We start from the raw sequence: 22,100 nt of genomic DNA on the forward strand, positions 1-22,100 counted from the left end.
TTGTTGCATGAGCAGAGATTAAACAGACTGCACCTCTACTCTCAAGCTTGGAGAGGAGATTTAATGGAAACCGAGAAAACATATTACAAAGCTTAACAAATGGCTACAGGGAGGAAGCTTTTGCACCCATTGTATCCGGGACCACAGATCAATCAAACATGGGTCAGACATTCAGAACTGAGATGAGAAGAAATTTCTTCATCACGGGGCAGTGAAACTTGCTGTAGAGGATATCATTGAAAATATTCAGTGGATTTTTAAAAATATTATAGGGAATCAGGGGACATGGTGTTATTGCAGGATAGTGAGAGCAAAATAAAAGATCAGCCATGATCATACTGGTGAAACAGCTGCAAACTGCTCAACGTCCCGATCGCTTTGCACGTTACACCAGCATGATCGTGGCTCAACGTCCTGATCCTACTTCTATTTCATTTGTTCCTTTTAAACATTCCATGGACAAGAACAGTAGGAGTGAGGTGCAGAATAAAGCTCCCTTTCAAATGTTATCAATGTAGAAGAAACAAATGTTAAATTGAGAATGAGGTTCTCTACAGTCTGACTTTTCGTATAATACTTGATTAAATTATACTTTAGGGAGCATGCACAGGAGATTTACCGGGATGCTGCCTGGACTAGAGGCCATGTATTATGAAGATAGGTTGAGCGAGCTAGGGTTTTTCCTCTTTGGTGTTAAGGAAAATGAGGGGCAAGTTGACAGGATGTACAGGATGTTAAGAAGCATAGATAGTGGATAGCAGAGATCTTTTTCCAGGGCAAAAATGGCTAATACAAGGGGGCATAATTTTAAGGTGATTAACGGAAAGTATAGGGGGGGATGTCAGAGGTAAGTTATAACAGAGAGTGGTGGATGCATGCTGGAGGCATGGTAGTACATTAGGGACATTTAAGTAACTTTTGAATAGACACATAGATGATAGAAAGATTAAGAGTTATGTAGGGAGGAAGGGTTAAATTGATTTTAGAAAGGGTTAAACGTTCGGCACAAAAGGCCTGAACTGTGCTGTAATGTTCTATGTTTTATGTTAGTACAGGATGATATAGATTTTTTAAAAAGAACCTCTCCTCTCTGACCTATCAAACATTCTTGGGTAGGGGTAGCATGGGCAATGGAATAAAGCTCTTTTTACCCAAATGAAACAAACCTTGGATACCCTTTCAAGTTGATCATTTTCAAAATCATTTTTTTCATAATTTTATTAACCTTTTGAATATTTTTCCTCATAAAACCTCCTAGGATGGTGATTGTGGATGTGGGAACAGTTGATGTCTGATTCTCATTTTGAGCATTTTCTTCTTCGAGTTGCTCTGCTTTCTCCAAATCTTCATTCTCCTTTCCTTGCACATTAGTTAGTTCTCCAGATACATCCAATGGTCTTGAATCATCATTAATAACTTCATCTGCAGTGGAGAATCAGTAAAGCAGACATGTCAGCACATTACTGTACAGCAAAACAATTCGAGAAGCTGTCTTATGCAGGCAAATTCATTTTTGAGTTGCAACTGCCACACTGACTACCATTTAATACATTCATGAGATGGAACCACTGGCATATGTGTTCTGATTATAGCATGAATACGAACAGACATAACAAGTTGCTACTCTTCACCAAATCAGGATCTATGACATCCACAAGGTCATCAAACTTTGTTCTTTTTTTGAAAGGGACTGCCTAATCCACATTGGGTAAATCTTGAATGTAAATCCGTACAAGGGTTTTCATTGCGTTCTATTTTAGGGACCTCGCTTCCCTTTGCTCTTTCAAAATTGAATAAACAAATGAATAATCCAATAGTTAAATATACTCTTCAACTATGGTTTCAATTTCGAAAATATTCTGGGTTGAATCAGTTTGTCTTAGTAAGCCCTATTATATCTAATTTTTTTTCAACCCTCTATTTGGTCTGGAAAGCAAAAGGTATAATACAATTTTGTGATCTGTTTTTGGATAATTGTTTCATGTCTTTTGAACAATTATCTAATAAACATAATTTACCTAGATCCCACTTCTTTAGATATTTACAGATTAGAAACTTTTTAAATACTGTTCTTACTATCTTTCCGAATCTATATCCAATGGATATTATGGAAAAAATTTTAGATTTAAATACCTCTCAAAAAGGTTTAATAGCAATTATTTATAATATAATTATGAAAATTAATTCAGATGTATCTAATAAAATTAAGAACGATTGGGAAAGGGAACAACCTCACTTTACCTACAGAGAAATGGGAAAAAATTTTCAATTAGTTAATTCATCCTCTATATGTACTAAACATGCGTTGATACAGTTTAAAGTAGTACTGTGACGGGGTCTTGAATTACCCTGATGAACTGTGCTTTTGAAAAGAGAGAGAGTTATCTAACACTGACATTTTATTTTGAAAAGAGAGAGAGAGAGAAAGAAAGAGAGAGAGATGAAGACTAACTTTTGGACTGTCACTTTAAGGCACGAGAAAGAACTGGCTAACTTTTGAATTTCTGCTGAGTTGGAGATGGCACTGAGCAGCTCCTAAGTTGCTATGGTGACCGAGGGTGGCGTTATTTGATGGACAATTGATGTTATGATTTTTCGGCAGCGTGTTTATACTTCTCAAGGACATCTGCCTGCTTGTACGTTTCCTACACAGAGGAAGGAAGGAGGAGTTATTTGAATGACAGTTGGTACCCAGTACAGTGAGATAAATAGGAGGTCAGATGATATAGACCTCAGGCACATGTTTTGGACACTGAATGAGCTTTGTTGTGCCCACTGGAAAAAGTGGGTTTTTGGAGGATCGATCAGGTGAATCGATCAGTAGCTCTTGCGGTGAGAAAAGGGGTTGACTGGTGGGAAGTTGTCCATGTGTCTAAACCTTGCCTGGGTTGATAGCTCCATCACAGAAAAACGGTCCCCTTTGTTGTGGTCACAGTCGGTGCCTTCTAAAGAATTTCGGAGGACGAGAAGATCGACGGGGTCAGCTCAACTGAAGACTCAAATCTCTCTCTCTCTCTCTCTCTCCATCACTACTCAACTCAATACCACGAACTGAACTGAACTTCACTCATCATCGTAAGACTGTATCATTTTACCCCTAGACTTGAAGAAGCTTGATTCATCATATATATTTCCACATCTACTGATTTACTTACTTATATATAATCATTGCTAATCTGTTTGATTTATCTACATTTATATTACTGTATTGCATAGTTACTAATATTATTAGTTTATAGCAATACTGGACTCCAAAGTGTTTTCTATCTCTGCTGGTTCTTTATTCCCGTCACGGGATACGTGACAGTACATAGGGCTCATATGTCTAAGGATAAATTAGCTCATTATTACTCTCATATAAATCCTGTATGTGACAGATGTCATTCTGAGACAGCTTCATTAACTCATTTGTTTTGGTCTTGTCCTTTGCTGCAGAAATATTGGAAGGATATCTTTGATATTATAACATTTGTATTTCAACTGTTCTCGATATTGATTTACAACCTCACCCCCTTACTGCAATTTTGGTTTACCAATGATAGAACAAAGTCATTTGACCTCTTCATCATGTCGGATGATTGCATTCGTTACATTAATAGCTAGAAGATCCATACTATTGAATCGGAAAGAGATTAATCCTCCTACTACATTTCAATGGTTCTCTCAAACTATGTCATGTTTAAATTTAGAAAGAATTAGAAGTGTCATTTATGATCCTATTAAATTTGAAGAGACTTGGAGGCCATTTATTCAATACTTCCATACGTTGTAGTTTGACCCTCTCCAATTCTATTCTGCTACTTTTAAATATATGGAGAAAGGAGCGGAGTTAATGACACTATTGGTTTTATCAGATGTTACATAATAGCCCAGTTCTTTTTCTTTTTTTAGTTTAGTTGATTAGTTGATTTAGATTAGGGGTTTTTTTTTCCTATTGGGGCTTTTTTTTTCTTTTTCCATGATATTTTTGTATATTTTTTTTCTATATACTACTATATTTGTACTTTGTAAGATTTCGGGAGGTTAATATCTGTGTATTAACTGTGTTTTTATCTATATATACTAATTATTAACAATGTAATCCCAATAGCTTTGTATTAATTCTTTGTATTGTTTGAGAATTTGATATTAATAAAAAGATTGAAAAAGAAAGAAAGGGACTGCCATATTTCATAACAAGTGAAGATAAGTTGATTGTTCTATTCTATTTCACTTACTGTTTTAACGGATTTTGCCAGTTAAATATTTAAGTAGCTTTTTAAAAAAATTAACTACCTTTATTTTTATTTATAAATACAAGGAAGTCTGCAGATGTTGGAAATCCAGAGCAACATGAACAAGATGCTGAAGGAACTCAGCAGGTCACGTAGCATCTATGGAAATGAGTAAAAAGTCAATGTTTTTGGCTGAAATCCTTCTTTCAATGGTTTTTAAATCCCCCTTAATGAATGCTTTGCTTCAGAATTCACCAGTGGGAGGGACCATGACACCAATGCCAGACACAGAAAAGGCTACAAAAAGTGATGAATACTGCCAGTCCCTCAGAGACAAAGCCCCCCCCTACCACTGAATACATTTACATGGAGCGCTGGCACAAGAAAGCAGCATACATCAAAGACTCGCACCATCCAGGCTATGTTCTCTTCTCACTACTACCATGGGCAAGAAATACAGAAGCCATAGGTCCCATATTAGCAGTTCAGAACATTTATAAGCCTACAACCTTCAAGCTCCTGAACTGGTGTGGGTAACATCAATCACCACTACTCTGAACTGATTCTACAAGCTACAAATTAACTTTCAAGTACTCTTTACAACTCATGTTAGAAACATAGAAACATAGAAAACCTACAGCAGAATACAGGCCCTTCGGCCCACAATGCTGTGCCGAACTTGTACTTACTTTAGAAATTACCTCAGGTTACCCTTATTTTTCTAAGCTCCATCTATCTGTCCAGGAGTCTCTTAAAAGACCCTATTGTATCCGCCTCCACTGCCGCCGCATTCCACGCACTCACCACCCTCTGCATAAAAAAACTTACCCCTGACATCTCCTCTGTACCTACTTCCAAGCACCTTAAAATTGTGCCCTCTCGTGTTAGCCATTTCAGCCCTGGGAAAAAACATCTGACTACTCACATGATCGATGCCTCTCATCATCTTATAACCTCTATCAGGTCACCTTTTATTCTCCGCTGCTCGAAGGAGAAAAGGCCATGTTCACTGAACCTAAAAGGCATGCTCCCCAATCCAGGCAACACCCTTGTAAATCTCCTCTGAACGCTTTAATAGTATCCACATCCTTCCTGTAGTGAGGTGACCAGAACTGAGCACAGTACTCCAAATGGGGTCTGACCAGGGTCCTATAAAGCTGTAACTCCTCCTGCCACTTCTCTGCCCAGTTTTGCACTCTATCGATGTCCCGCTGTAACCTCTGACAGCCCTCCACACTATCCACAACACCCCCAACCTTTCTGTCATCAGCAAGTTTACTAACCTATCCCTCCACTTCTTCATCCAGGTCATTTATAAAAGTCATGAAAAATAGGGGTCCCAGAACAAATCCCTGAGGCACACCACTGGTCACCGACTTCCATGCAGAATATGACCTGTCTACAACCACTCTTTGCCGTCTATGGGCAAGCCAGTTCTGGATCCACAAAGCAAGGTATCCTTGGATCCCATGCCTCCTTACTTTCTCAATAAGCCTTGTATGGGGTCCCAGTGACTTATCCAACTTGATGTTTTCCAAAAGCTCCAGCACATCCTCTTCCTTAATGTCTACATGCTCAGCTCAAGCTTTTCAGTCTGCTACAAGTCATCCCTACAATGGCCAAGGTCCTTTTCTGTGGTGAATACTGAAGCAAAGTATTCATTAAGTACCTCCGCTACCTCCTCTGGTTCCATATGCACTTTTCCACTGTCACACTTGATAGGTCCTATTCTCTCACGTCTTATCCTCTTGCTCTTCACATACTTGTAGAATGCCTTGGGGTTTTCCTTAATCCTGTCCGCCAAGGCTTTCTAATGGCCCCTTCTGGCTCTCCTAATTTCATTCCTAAAGTCCTTCCTGCTAGCCTTATAGTTTTCTAGATCTCTCTCATCACCTAGTTTTTTGAACCTTTTGTAAGCCTTTCTTAACTTCTTGACCAGATTTACAAAAGCCTTTGTACACCACGGTTCCTGTACCCTTCCATCCTTTCCTTGTCTCATTGGAACATACCTATGCAAAATGCCGGGCAAATATCCCCTGAACATTTGCCACATTTCTGCCGTACATTTTGGGGAAATTAAAATCTTCCACCACGACGATCCTGTTACTGTTATACCTTTCCAGAATCTGACTCCCTATCTGCTCCTCGATGTCCCTCTTACTATTGGGTGGTCTATAAAAGACACACAGTAGAGTCATTAACCCCTTCCTGTTCCTAACTTCCACCCAGAGACTCAGTAGACAATCCCTCCATGACTTCCTCCTTTTCTGCAGCTGTGACACTATCTCTGATCAACAGTGCCATGCCCCCACCTCCTTTGCCTCCCTCCCTGGCCTTTCTGAAACATCTAAAGCCTGGTACTCGAAGTAACCATTCATGCCCCTCAGCCATCCAAGTCTCTGTAATGGCCACAACATCATTGCTCCAAGTACTGATCCACGTTCTAAGCTCATCTGTTTTGTTCATGATGCTTCTTGTATTAAAACAGACACATCTCAAACCATCAGTCTGAGCGCATCCCTTCTCTATCACCTGCCTATCTTCCCTCGCATACTGCCTACAAGCTTTCTCTATTTGTCAGCCAACCACCCCTTCCTTCATCTCTTCAGTTCAGTTCCCACCTCCTAGCAATTTTAGTTTAAACTCTCCCCCCATCCTGCCAGGATATTGGTCCCCCTCGGATTCAAATGCAACCAATCCTTTTTGTACAGGTCACGCCTGCCTCAAAAGGGTCCCAATAATCCAGAAATCAGAATCCCTGCCCTCTGCACCAATCCATCAGCCAGGCATTCATCCTCCACCTCACTCTATGCCCATACTCACTGTCACGTGGCACAGGCAGTAATCCCAAGATTACTACATTTGAAGTCCTGCTTCTCAACTTCCTTCCTAACTCCCTGTAGTCTGTTTTCAGGACTTCCTCCCTTTTCCTACCTATGTTGTTGGTACTAATATTACCATGACCTCTGGCTGTTCACCTTCCCACTTCAGGATATCATGAACGCGATCAGAAGCATCCCAGACCCTGGCACCTGGGAGACAAACTACCATCAGCGTTTCTTTCTTACATCCACAGAATCACCTGACTGACCCCCTTATCACTGCTGCCATCCTCTTACTTTCCCTACCCTTCTGAGCCACAGGACCAGACTCTGTGCCAGAGGTGCAGCCACTGTTGCTTCCCCCAGGAATACTTATTGTTAAGGGGGACAGCAACAGGGGTACTCGCTAGTATCTGACTCTTGTCCTTCCCTCTCCTGATTGTTACCCACTTATCTGTCTCCTGAGGCCCCGGTGCATCTACCTGCCTATAGCTCCTACCTTTACCCTCCTCATTCTCCCTGACCAGACGAAGGTCATCGAGCTGCATCTCCAGTTCCCTAATGCACTCCCTAAGGATCTGCAGCTCGACACACTTGGCGCAGATGTGGCCGACCGGGAAGCTGGGAGTCTCCCGGACATCCCACATTTAACACCCAGTACAGAACACCGGCCTCACAGACATACTTCCTATTCCTCACAAGTAGCTTACTTCTCCTTAATCCATTATCGCCAACGCCCCGTTGAACTAAAGCCCTCCTACTCTGTCTCCCTCTACTACAGCACCCGCTCTTTCGAGCTCTCTTCCCGCTGGTCTAACTCACTGACGTCCATGTGCTTGCACATTCGTGCCACAATCAACTTGATATTATTAGTGCTCTTCGTATTATTTTTTATTTCCACAATTTGTATTCTTTTACACATCGGTTGTAAGTCTTTGTCTTTTTGTATAGTTTTTCGTAAGTTCTTTTGTATTTCTTTTTTCCTGTAAATGCCTACAAGAAAATTCATCTATGCACTTTGATAATACATTGACATTGAACTTTGAATACAAGGATAACATAGCTAATATTGTATGTTGGAACATGCTAACATGAAGAAAGTAAACATGCTGGAGCTTTTAAAAAACATTAGGTCTGTAGGGCCAGACAGGATATACCTCAGGTTAAAATAGGGAGTGAGGGAAGGGATTGGCAGCTGTGTCTTTGGTGATGATCTTTGCATTCTCATTGTCCACAGTAGAACCAGATGACTGGAGAGTGGCAAATGTTATTTCTTTGTTCAAGAATGGAAATAATGATAATCCAGGGGATTATGGACCAGTCAGCCTTAAAACGGTGGTGGGCAACCTATTGTAGAGGATTCTTAGGGACAGGACTTATGACTGATTAGAGACAGTCAGTATGGCTTTGTGAGGAGCAGCTTGTGTCAAACAAGCCTGACTGAATTCTTCGAGTAGTGACAAACATATTGATGAATTAGAGCAGTGGATGTGGTATATATGGATTTTAGTAAGTCTCCCCATGGAATGCTCATTCAGAAAGTCAAAAGGAATGGAATCAGGGGAAATTGCCTGTGTGGATTCAGAACTGGCATGCCCACAGGAAGGAGAGGGTGGTAGATGATGGAGCATATTCTGCCTAGAGGTTGGTGAACAGTGGTGTTGCACAGGGATATGCTCTTTGTGATTTTTATATAAATGACTCAGATGAGCAAGTGGAAGGGTGAGTTGGTGTGCTTGCAAATACCACTCCACAAAGGTTGGTGGTGTTTTTTGAGTAGTGTAGAAAATTGTTGTAGGTTACAAACGGACATTGACAGGATGCAAAGCTGGGCTAAGAAATGGCAGATGGAGCTCAAACTGGAAAAGTCTGAAATTATTCACTATTATGGAAGGCGACATATATGGTTCATTGCAGAATTCTTAGCAGTGTGAAAAGTTGGCTTTCATTAGTCAGAGGATTGAGTTCAACAGCCATGAGGTAATGTTGCAGCTCTATAACACCCTGGTCAGACCACACTTGGAGTAATGTGTTCACTCCTGGTTGTCTCATTATAGGAAGGATGTGGAAATTTTAGAGAAGGTGCACAAGAAATTTATTAGAATGCTAACTGGATCAAAGCACATGTCTTTTGTGGAAAGGTCGAGCGAGTTAGGGCTTATCTCTTTGGAGCAAAGGTGAATGAAAATGACTTGATAGAGGTACATATGATGATATGGAGGCATAGCCAGCGCTCTATCCTCAGGACAGAAATAGCTAAAATGAGAGGGTATAATCTTAAGGTGACTGGAGGAAAGTATCGGGGGGGGGCGGATATCAGAGGTAGATTTTTTTTATTTAATACACAGAGAGTGGTAAGTGTGTTGAACACACTGCTGAGGCTGCTGGTAGAGGCAGATACCTTAGGGACATTTAAGCAGCTTAGATAGGCACATAGATGATGGAAAAATGGAGGGCTTTGTGGGAGGGATTCATTTGATTGATCTTGGATCAGGATAAAGGGTTGGCACAAGGTAGTGGGCTGAAGGGCCTGCACCGTGCTGTAATGTTTGATGACATTAGGGAACGGTGAAGAGCATTACAGCAGTGAACAACAGGACTCTCAGGTTGCCCTGCTGGAGGACAACTGTGAGGCCTCAGAGTTTGGAATCCATAGGGCTAGCCTGGGAATTAGCCAGATCCAGCACAATCCAGGCTACCACCCTGCCTTATAACCATCAGATACTAGCCGACACAGTATGAAGATGAGTTCATTAAATAACCACTGCCCATTTGCCACGTCCCCTGAATTGGCAATGATTATTATTTTATTGATCCACTATTCAACTTAAAACTCTTACATAAAACATAGAATAGTACCACACAGTGCAGGCCCTTCGGCCACAATGTTGCGCTGACCCTCAAACCCTGCCTCCCATATAAGCCCCCACCTTAGATTCCTCCATATACCAGTCTAGTAATCTCTTAAATTTCACTAGTGTATCTGCCTCCACCACTGACTCAGGCAGTGCATTCCACGCACCAACCACTCTCTGAGTAAAAAACCTTCCTCTAATATCCCCCTTAAACTTCCCACCCCTTACCTTAAAGCCATGTCCTCTTGTATTGAGCAGTGGTGCCCTAGGGAAGAGGTGCTGGCTATCCACTCTATCTATTCCTCTTATTATCTTGTACACCTCTATCATGTCTCCTCTCATCCTCCTTCTCTCCAAAGGGTAAAGCCCTAGCTCCCTTAATCTCTGATCATAATGCATACTCTCTAAACCAGGCAGCATCCTGGTAAATCTCCTCTGTACCTTTTCCAATGCTTCCACATCCTTCCTATAGTGAGGTGACCAGAACTGGACACAGTACTCCAAATGTGGCCTAACCAGAGTTTTATAGAGCTGCATCATTACATCGCGACTCTTAAACTCTATCCCTCAACTTATGAAAGCTAACACCCCATATGCTTTCTTAACTACCCTATCCACATGTGAGGCAACTTTCAGGGATCTGTGGACATGTACCCCCAGATCCCTCTGCTCCTCCTCACTACCAAGTATCCTGCCATTTACTTTGTACTCTGCCTTGGAGTTTGTCCTTCCAAAGCGTACCACCTCACACTTCTCCAGGTTGAACTCCATCTGCCACTTCTCAGCCAACTTCTGCATCCTATCAATGTCTCTCTGCAATCTTTGACAATCCTCTACACTATCTACAACACCACCAACCTTTGTGTCATCTGCAAACTTGCCAACCCACCCATCTACCCCCACATCCAGGTCATTAATAAAAATCACGAAAAGTAGAGGTCCCAGAACAGATCCTTGTGGGACACCACTAGTCACAATCCTCCAATCTGAATGTACTCCCTCCACCACGACTCTCTGCCTTCTGCAGGCAAGCCAATTCTGAATCCACCTGGCCAAACTTCCCTGGATCCCATGCCTTCTGACTTTCTGAATAAGCCTACTGTGTGGAACTTTATCAAATGCCTTACTAAAATCCATATAGATCACATCCACTGCACTACCCTCATCTATATGCCTGGTCACCTCCTCAAAGAACTCTATCAGGCTTGTTAGACACGATCTGCCCTTCACAAAGCCATGCTGACTGTCCCTGATCAGACCATGATTCTCTAAATGCCCAGAGATCTTATCTCTAAGAATGTTTTCCAACAGCTTTCCCACCACATACATAAGGCTCACTGGTCTATAATTACCCGACTATTCCTACTACCTTTTTTGAACAAGGGGACAACATTCGCCTCCCTCCAGTCCTCCGGTACCATTCCCGTGGACAATGAGGACATAAAGATCCTAGCCAGAGGCTCAGCAATCTCTTCCCTCACCTCGTGGAGCACCCTGGGGAATATTTCGTCAGGCCCCAGGGACTTATCCGTCCTAATGTATTTTAACAACTGCAACACCTCCTCTCCCTTAATATCAACAAGCTCCAGAACATCAACCTCACTCATATTGTCCTCACCATCATCAAGTTCCCTCTCATTCGTGAATACCGAAGAGAAGTATTCATTGAGGACCTCGCTCACTTCCACAGCCTCCAGGCACATCTTCCCACCTTTATCTCCAATCGGTCCTACCTTCACTCCTGTCATCCTTTTTCTCTTCACATAATTGAAGAATGCCTTGGGGTTTTCCTTTACCCTACTCGTCAAGGCCTTCTCATGCCCCCTTCTTGCTCTTCTCAGCCCCTTCTTAAGCTCCTTTCTTGCTTCCCTATATTCCTCAATAGACCCATCTGATCCTTGCTTCCTAAACCTCATGTATGCTGCCTTCTTCCACCTGACTAGATTTTCCAGCTCACTTGTCACCCATGGTTCCTTCACCCTACCATTCTTTATCTTCCTCACCGGGACAAATTTATCCCTAAGATCCTGCAAGAGATCCCTAAACATCGACCACATGTCCATAGTACATTTCCCTGCAAAAACATCATCCCAATTCACACCCGCAAGTTCTAGCCTTATAGCCTCATAATTTGTCCTTCCCCAATTAAAAATTTCCCTGTCCTCTCTGATTCTATCCTTTTCCATGATAATGCTAAAGGCCAGGGAGCGGTGGTCACTGTCCCTCAGATGCTCACCCACTGAGAGATCTGTGACCTGACCCGGTTCATTACCTAGTTCTGGATCTAGTATGGCATTCCCCCTAGTCGGCCTGTCCACATACTGTGACAGGGATCCGTCCTGGACACATTTAACAAACTCTGCCCCATCTAAACCCTTGGAACTAATCAGGTGCCAATCAATATTAGGGAAGTTAAAGTCACCCATGATAACAACCCTGTTATTTTTGCACTTTTCCAAAATCTGCCTCCCAATCTGTTCCTGTGCATCTCTGCTGCCACCAGGGGGCCTCTAGAATACTCCCAATAGAGTAACTGCTCCCTTCCTGTTCCTGACTTCCACCCATACTGACTCAAAAGAGGATCCTGCTACATTACCCGCCCTTCCTGTAGCTGTAATAGTGGCACTTGGGTTAGTGTTAGGATTGAGTATTTAAAGGTAATGTGATCCAGGAGGAAGCATATGTTCTACGAGTCTGTGGTGGCCAGTGCTATCATGTTTGCTGTTGTGTGCTGTGGCAGCAGGCTGAGGGTAGCAGACACCAACAGAATCAACAAACTCGTTCATAAGGCCAGTGATGTTGTGGGGATAGAACTGGACTCTCTGACGGTGGTGTCTGAAAAGAGGATACTGTCCAAGTTACATTGCATCTTGGACAATGTCTCCCATCCACTACATAATGTACTGGGTGGGCACAGGAGTACATTCAGCCAGAGACTCATTCCACCGAGATGCAACACTGAGTGTCATAGGAAGTCATTCCTGCCTGTGGCCATCAAACTTTACAACTCCTCCCTTGGAGGGTCAGACACCCTGAGCCAATAGGCTGGTCCTGGACTTATTTCCTGGCATAATTTACATATTACTATTTAACTGTTATGGTTTTATTACTATTTATTATCTATGGTGCAACTGTAACAAAAACCAATTTCCCCCAGGATCAATAAAGTGTGACTATGACTATATTGGGGGATCAGAGGGGAAAGGCAGGATGATGGGATGGGGAGAGAGTTGTAACAATTTGAAAAGAGCACACAGAGCAAGCAAGAGGTTTTCTGTTTTATCATTAATTAATCAATTTCCCTTCTTTTAGATCTCTATTTACACCAGATGACACAGATATTTCAAGAATGCACGCATGCTGACTACATCTGTCAATAGCCCAAGACACAAACCTGTGGCCTTTGTGCCATGAAACTTATGGTGACCTTTTCTCTTTATTCCACCACTGATCTTTACATTCTCCTTGCATAACGTCTCAGTTACAAGCTCTGCATCACAGCCTTCATTGGATTTTGGTTTTCTTCCGCTTTCCTTGTTGCCTCGAGATAATCGCTTTGTTTTCTTCCTACTTTCTTCTGAAATTGACACTTCTTCCTTTGCTTTCCTTTTCCTCTCCTTCACAATTTCCACCCTTTCACTTTCCCAGTTCTCTTCCTGTTCGGCATCTGTGGTGTCAGTCTTGACTTCCAGTAGCTGCTGCCTGGCTTTGGCTTCTTGGTGAAGCTTCTGCAGTAGAATTTGGGATCGGGATTTGTCATCCAGACTGGTGCTGGGTTTAACATCACCCAGGTACCTACCGTTCAAGAAAGACCATTAAAACTGTTAGTAACTACAGGCCAACAGTCAACAGCCGCTGGAGATGAAAATTTATATTTCTACACCCAGCTACCAATAAATAGGCTCCAACATAAGTCAGGAATCTGTTCCAATGCAGATTTCATGACAAGGCATTTCCATAATTTGCTGGAGTGAGTTGACACTAAAAAGAGATTGTACAATACAAAATATGGGAATGGGAATGACTGCCCATCAGCACATTTTGTAATGTGATGAAACCAATTGCACCCATCTGCTAACTCATTGCCTTCCCCATAATACTGTTTTTCCATAGCTTTGAAGATGTACCTCACCAACCTCACCCTGCCAGCTTCAAATACAAATATAACTTACTGTATAATACATTTTAGTATACAGTACACTAGGCAAAGTTTGCTATGAAGTTCCTTCACAGTTTGTTGAAACTGCTTCTGTACTTTGTTCACTTTTCTTTAAGCTGGGCACTGCTGGCAGTTACTCACACAGCTGCCAGCAAGTTCTTTTCAGAAACTTAAACAAAATGATGAAAAAGACTCAACAAATCAGGCAGTGCTTGTGGAGAGAAAAACAGAGTTAACATTTCAGGTCAATGAATTTGTATCAAAACTGAAGAAGATGCTAAAGAATTTGCAGACAGATAGAAAATGAAGAAAAGAGAGGGAATGCTTAAAAAATACATGATATCAATATCCTTGAAGATGGATCCATGACTACTTGTTATTTGCCACTGTAACTGTCCAAAGGAGGGGTAACAAAAGAAAGATGAGTGTGTGAGTGAGTGTGTGTGTGTGTGTGTCTGTGAGTGTGTGAAGAATGAAGATAAATGCTGGAAATGTGAATGCAGAACAAGCAGTTAATAGAAATCTGAAACATAAGAAAATAGTGGAAATAAGCAGTCTGGGTAAGAATTGCATAGAAAAACTGTACGGGACAAGGATAAATGGATGGGCAGTTCAGAGACAAAAATGTAACAGTTGGTTAATGGAAATTGTTGATCATAGCATTCCATCCTCAGGCTCACCATGTGCACAGAGAAAGATGATGGGGTATCGTTCCCTTAGCTTAGTTGGAACAGCGTCAGAGGCCAAAGACCGAGGTCAGAATGAGAGAATTACAGTGTCAGACAGGAATCTCAATATCAGAGAACGGTGAAAGGGGCAGCATACTATAGACTGGAGTACTGGAACAGTTTACAAGATCCAGATCGCACTCCGCACATCACCTCTCCCCCCTCCCACTTCCTGGTGTCCCCACTCACACTCGCACTGTAGCGTATTTAATGTTTCAGTAACATTGTTTGATTAAGATTTTTTTGTTAGTTTACATAATTCATTGTGAGTTACAGCTTCTGGAGTTACAAAACACAGCAACCACCGTGACCTTCTCCTTTCAGTCCCCTCCAGACCCACAAACCCAACCTCCTCACATCAGCTCCTTCCACACCCACCCTCACAACCTCTTCCCTTCAGTCGCCTCCCCATCTCCTAAGCATTTCCCTCCCTCCTACTCAGAAGAAGAGAGGGAGAAGTCCGAGCCCACCTGTTCATATGGAAGAGAGCCATGACCACGCTGCCCGTTCCGTCCCGATCCCGTCACCGGGCAACCAGGCGGCGCATTTTTATGATGTCAGAGCGAGCGCCAACACAGTCTGATGCAGCGACAGCGCTCCTGCCGATGGGAGGCCGTCATGGAGGACTAGCACTCGCCTGTGGGAGGGAAGGTTATCTCCAGCTCTCAACCAACCACACAGCGGCAAAAGACATAAAATGTTGAAGGAACTCTACAGGTCAGGCAATATTTGTCTGTGGAGGGAAATGAACGGTCGGCGTTTGGGACCGAAAGGACTGGAAAGGAAGAGGGCAGAAGCCGGAATATTGCTAAGGAGGAGGGAACCAGAGGTTCATGAGACAGTCCTCGGAGGTGGAGAGGGTCAACAACTTTAAATTCCTCGGTGTTGTTATTTCGGAGGACTTGTCCTGGGCCCAGCACATAAGTGCAACGACGAAGAAAGCCCGGCAACGCCTCTGCTTCCTTGGGAGTTTGCGAAGATTTGGCATGACATCTAGAAGTTTCTATAGATGTGTAGTGGAGAGTACAGCATATCGACTAGTTTCATCACAGCCTGGTACGGAAACAGCGTTACCCTTGAACGGAAAATCCTACAAAAAATAGTTAATACATCCCAGTCCATCACGGGTAAAGCCATCCTAACCATTGAGTACAACATTAAACGCTGTCACAGGAAAACACCATCCATCATCGTCCACCTACAATAAACCAATTCAGGCTCGTTATCGTACCTATCACCTGCCATTTTGTGCCAACCCCTGCCCACCCTTTTATTCTGGCTTCCTTTCCAATCCTGATGAAGAGTCTTGGCCAAAACATTGACTGTTCATTTCCCCTCGCAGGCGTTGCCTGACTTCCAGTATCGGCAGAATCTCTTGTGTCTCCAAGCAGTGGCAAAGGAATATTGAAATTCAGTTTACGTACGTACGTTGCTCCAACCGTGCACTAAAATAAATGGTTCCCGTACAGGGAGGGTTTTCCAGCACCGTGAGCAATAACCTTGCTTCCATCTCATCAGAAGTGAGGATAATTTGCTGATGATCACACGGTGTGCATCCCATTCACAATTACTCAGCACACAAAGTAATCCCCAACTGCATGCAACCAGACTCGGACAACATTCAGATAACTCACAATCACAGAAGTGCAAAACACTGACTTCTCCCGTTATCAATATCCTGGGTGTTACATTTGTCTGGAGACTCAGCTACTTAAATATTATAGTTTATAGAGTAGGTCAGAGCCTCTGACTTGTACACTGTAGTGAATAACTTTACCTGCTAACAGCTCAAGGCCTTTCCACCATATGCAGGGACAAGTCAGGGTTGTGATGGTATTGTACTTGCTTGAATAAGTGTAATGCCAATAACTCTCGAGCAGCTCAATGCCATACGGGACAAATCAGCCCACATCATTCAGAGCCCATGTAGCGGCCTGCCCCACTGGAACACAGTGTTCATCATCTACAAAATACACTGCAGTTACTACTTCACCTTTCGAAACCACAATCTCTGCTGTCACTTAAATGGTCGAGGGCAGGGGAACACAACCACTTTCTGGTTCCCTCTAATTCACACACCATTCTGATCTGCAAATATTTTGCCGCTGTGGCATCATTGCTGGGTCTAAAACCTGAAACTTCCTGGCAAACACCATGATGGAAATACCTTCACCTCAAAAGATCCTCTCCCAAGCTCCCTGGAACAAAGGTGATTAAAGATGATCTGGTAAGTGGGGTATTTTAAGTCATTAAAAATTTAGACTGACCAAATAGAAAGAAGCTAATGTAAGGACAGAATAAAGATGCTGGAAAGATTCAAAATTAACATGGACATGACAGAACATTCTTACATGGCAAGTTAAAGTTTACAATTTATTGCTGGAGACAGTAGTGGAAGCAGATTCAACAGCTTTCAGAAGGTGGGTGGATAGGTAGGGCTCTGGATGAGCTGGATGGCTCTTACTGAGAGCAGCGTGGACTTGGTGGGCTGAATGGAGTCCTTCCATTCTGTCATTATTCCAGATTTAACAGTTCTAGTCCCTTCAATAATATAAATGCAGCCCTCTCAGAATCATCTTTGTTGGATTAGACCATAAGACATAGGAGTAGAATTAGTCTATTTGGCCCATCGAGTGTGCTCCACCATTCAATCATGGCTAATCCCTTTTTTCTCCTCCTCAACACCATTTCCGGGCCTTCTCCCCATAACCTTGATGCTGTGTCCAATCAAGAACCTATTAAGCTTTGCCTTAAGTACACCCAACATCCTGGCCTTCACAGCTTCATGTGGCAATGAATTCCACAAATTCACCACCCTCTAACTAAAGAAATTTCTCCACATCGCTGTTTTAAATGGATGCCCCTCTATACTGCAGCTGTGGCTTCTTGTCCTAGACTCTCCCACCAATGTGGAAACATCCTTTCCACATCTATTTTGTCTAGTTCTTTCAACATTCAAAAGGTTTCAATGAGACCCCTCCATCCTAAATTCCACCCAGTACAGACCCAGAGCTATCAAATGTTTCTCTTATGATAACCCTTTCATTCATGGAATCATCCTTGTAAACCTCCTCTGGGCCCTCCCTAATGCCAGCACATCTTTTCTAAGATGAGGAGCCCAAAACTGTTCAGAATACTCAAGGTGAGGCCTCACCAGTGCCTTATAAATCCTTAGCATCACATCCTTGCTCTTGTATTCTAGACTTCTTGAAATGAATGCTAACGTTGCATTTGCCTTCCTCACCACCAACTCTACCTGCAAGTTAACCTTTAGGGTGTTCTGCACAAGGGCTCCCAAGTCCCTCTGCATCTCAGATTTGTGGATTTTCTCCCTGTTTAGAAAATAGCCCGAACATGTATTTCTACTACCAAAGTGCATGACCATGCATTTTCCAACATTGTATTTCATTTGCCACTTTCTTGCCCATTTTCCTAATCTGTCTAAGTCCTTCTGCATCCTACCTGTTTCCTCAACACTACCTATCCCTCCACCAATCTTCGTATCATCTGCAAACTTGGCAACAAAGCCACCTATTCCATCATCTAGATCATTTATATACAGCAATAAAAAGAAGTGGTCCCAACACTAACCCCTATGGAACACCACTAGTCACTGGCAGCCAACCAGAAAAGGATCCTTTTATTCTCACTCACTGCCTTCCTCCAATAAGTTAATGCTCTAACCACCTTAGTAACTTTCCTGTAATACAATGGGCTCTTAATTTGGTAAGCAGCCTCATGTTTGGCACCTTGTCAAAGGCCTTCTGAAAGCCCAAATAGATAACACCCACTGTTAAATACACTCAATCTATCTATCCTGCTTGTAATCAGTGTCCTATCTTGTGTCACCAAGTATTCCGTCACCTTGTCCTTATCAATTGACTCCAACATCTTCCCAACCACTGAGGTCAGGCTAACTGGTCTATAATTTCCTTTTTGCTGCCTTCCTCCTATCTTAAATGAACACTTTGCTTCAGTATTCACAAGTGAAAAGACCTTGATCAGGGTGAGGTCAAAATAGAACAGGCCTGTGTGCTGGACAATGTGGAGATTAAGGAAGAAGGAGTGTTGGATCTTCTTAAAAACATCAAGATTGATATACCCCAGGTTGCTGTGGGAGGTGAGAGAAGAGATCGCTGGAGCAGTAGCTATGATCTTTGAATCCTCTTTGGCTTCAGGGGAGGTGCAGGAGGATTGGAGAATGGCAAATGTCGTTTCCTTGTTTAAAAAAGGTAAAAGGGAGAATCCTGGGAACTATAGACCGGTGAGTCTTACGTCAGTGGTCTGCAAACTATTGGAAAGGATTCTTAAGAATAGAATCTACGAGCACTTGGAGAAGTACAGTCTACTCAAGGATAGTCAACATGGCTTTATGAGGGGTAGGTCGTGTCTCACGAGCCTAGTTGAGTTTTTTGAAGAGGAAACAAAAGAAATTGATAAGGGTAGGGCAGTAGATGTAGTCTACATGGATTTTAGCAAGGCATTTGACAAGGTCCCCCACGAGAGACTCATCCAGAAAGTCATGAGGCATGGGATCAGTGGTACCTTGGCTGTTTGGATAAAAAATTGGCTTACAGCAAGAAAGCAGAGGGTAGTAGTGGAAGGAAAGTATTCTGCCTGGAGGCTGGTGACTAGTGGAGTGCCGCAGGGATCTGTCCTGGGACCCCTGCTCTTAGAGATTTTTATAAATGACCTGGATGAAGAGGCAGAAGAATGCGAACAACACGAAGATTGGAGGAGTTGTGGATGGAGCTGTAGGTTGTCGCAGGATACAAGAGGATATAGACAGGATGCAGATTTGGGCAGAAAAGTGGCAGATGGAGTTCAATCCGGTTAAGTGTGAGGTGATGCATTTTGGAAGGACAAACCAGAAGGCTGAGTACAGAGTTAATGGTTGGTTACTTAAGAGTGGGAGAACAGAAGGACCTTGGGGTTCAAATCCATACATCCCTCAAGGTCGCTGCACAGGTTGATAGGATAGTTAAGAAGGCCTATGGGATGCTAGGCTTCATTAATAGGGGATTGAGTTCAAGAGTAGAGAGGTCATGTTGTTACTCTAGAAATCTCTGGTGAGACCACACTTATAGTATTGTGTTCAGTTCTGGTCACCTCATTATAGGAAGGATGTGGAAGCTATGGAGATTTACCAGGTTGTTGCCTGGATTGGAAAACAAGTCTTATGAGGCAAGGTTAGTAGAGCTGGGACTTTTCTCTTTGGAGCGTAGAAGGATGAGAGGGTCTTGATAGAGGTCTACAAGATTATGAGAGGCATAGATAGGGTGGATAGCCAGTACCTGTTTCCCAGGACATGAATAGCAAACACCAGAGGGCATATGTGCAAAGTTAAGGGAGGGAAGTTTAGGGGAGACATCAGGGGTGGTTTTTTTACACAGAGGGTTGTGGGTGCCTGGAATGATTTGCCAGGGATGGTGGTGGAGGCTAGAACATTAGGGGAATTTAAGAGCCTCTTGGACAGGCACCTGGATGAAAGGAAAATAGAGGGTTACGGGGTAGTGTGGGTTTAGTACTTTTTTTTAAGGAATATATGGGTCGGCACAATATCGAGGGCTGAAGGGCCTGTACTGTGCTGTAGTATTCTACTGTCTAGTGTCTAGTGTCCTCAAAGAATCCCAATGGGTTCATCAGGCAGGATTTTCCCTTAAAGGAAACCATGAAACCTGTGTCCTGTCTTGTCCTGTGTCACCAAGTATTCCATCACCTTGTCCTGAACAATTGACTCCAACATCTAACTGGTCTATAATTTCCTTTCTGCTGCCTTCCTCCTTTCTTAAAGAGTGGAGTGACATTTGTAATTTTCCAGTCCTCTGGCACCATGCCAGAGTCCAATGATTTTTGAAAGATTATTTCTAATACCGCCACAATCTCTAATGCTGTCTCTTTCAGAATCCTAGGGTGCAGTTCATCCCTAGGGTGACTTTTGTACCTTTAGGTCTTTCAGATTTTTGAGCACCTTCTCTCTTGTAACAGTAACTGCACCCACTTCTCTTCCTTCACCCACTACAACATCTGACACACTGCTAGTGTCTTCCACAGTGAAGAATACTCATCTGCCATAGCCTTGTCCCGCGTTATTTCTTCTGCCTCATTTTCTAGTGGTCCTATATCCACTCTCATTTCTCTTTTATTTTTAATATACATGAAAAAACTTTTACTATCCACTTTGATATTGTTTGCTAGTTTGATTTCATATTTCATCTTTTCCCTTCAAATGATTCTTTTAGTTGCTCTCTGCAGATTTTTAAAAGCTTCCCAATCCTCTATCTTCCCACTAATTTTTGCTTTGTTGTATGCCCTCTCTTTTGCTTTTACATTAGCTTTGACTTCTCTTGTTAGCCATGGTTGTACTATTTTGTCATTTGAGTATGTCTTCAGTTTAAGAATACACATATCCTGCACCTTCCTCATTTTTCCCAGAAATGCACACCATTGCTGCTCTGCTGACATCCCTGCCAGCAGCTCCTTCCAATTTACTTTGGACAACTCCTCTCTCATACCACTGTAATTTCCCTTACTCCACTGAAATACTGCTACATCAGACTTTACTTTCTCTCTATCAAATTTCAAGTTGAACACAATTATATTGTGATTACTGGTTCCTAAGGGTTCTTTTACCATAAACTCCCTAATCACCTTCAGTTCATTGCAGAACACCCAATCCAGTACAGGCGATTCCCTAGTAGGCTCAACAACAAACCGCTCAAAAAAGCCCTCTCTTAGGCATTCAACAAACTCACTCTCTTGAGATCCTATACCAACTTGATTTTCCCAATCAATCTGCATATTAAAATCTCCCATGACAATCATAACATTATCCTTTTGACACACCTTTTCTATTTCCTGTTGTAACCTGTGGTCCACCTCCCAGCCACTCTTGGAAGGCCTTTTACTCTTGCAGTTTCTTAACTCAACCCACAAGGATTCAACATCTTCTTATCCTATGTCACATCTTCCTACTGATTTGATGCCATTCTTTACCAGTGGAGCCATGCCTCCCCCTCTGCCTACCTTTCTGTCCCTCCAATACAACGTGTAACCTTGGACATTCAGCTCCCAACTACAACCATCCTTCAGCCACGATTCAGTGATGGCCACAACATCATACTTGACAATCTGTAATAGTGCAACATAATCATCCAACTTATTTCTTATACTCTGCACATTGAGATACAACACCTTGAGTACCGTATTTGCTACCCTTTTTGATTTTGCATCCCTAATGTACTGATACTCACCTTGCACCTTGTTTCTTTTTAAATCTTTTTATTGAATAAGTATACCAAAAGGTAAGCCATATAAACATT

General features: G+C 42.6%; 1 protein-coding gene across 1 annotated transcript in view; it reads right to left on the reverse strand.

Annotated features, from left to right (window-relative positions):
* Positions 1 to 16,071, reverse strand: part of ddx51 (DEAD (Asp-Glu-Ala-Asp) box polypeptide 51) — a 73,556-nt gene extending 57,485 nt beyond the window's left edge. Inside the window, exons 1-3 of the mRNA XM_063031374.1 lie at positions 15,249 to 16,071; positions 13,286 to 13,686; positions 1,226 to 1,422 (exon numbers count right to left, since the gene is read on the reverse strand). Of these exons, the coding sequence (XP_062887444.1) occupies positions 1,226 to 1,422; positions 13,286 to 13,686; positions 15,249 to 15,271 (621 nt within the window). The 5' untranslated portion in view covers positions 15,272 to 16,071. The remainder of the gene's footprint in view (positions 1 to 1,225; positions 1,423 to 13,285; positions 13,687 to 15,248) is intronic.
* Between the last annotated feature and the right edge of the window lie 6,029 nt (positions 16,072 to 22,100).

The sequence above is a fragment of the Mobula hypostoma genome, chromosome 23 (genome assembly GCF_963921235.1).
Source record: "Mobula hypostoma chromosome 23, sMobHyp1.1, whole genome shotgun sequence".
NCBI classification, from domain to species: domain Eukaryota; kingdom Metazoa; phylum Chordata; class Chondrichthyes; order Myliobatiformes; family Myliobatidae; genus Mobula; species Mobula hypostoma.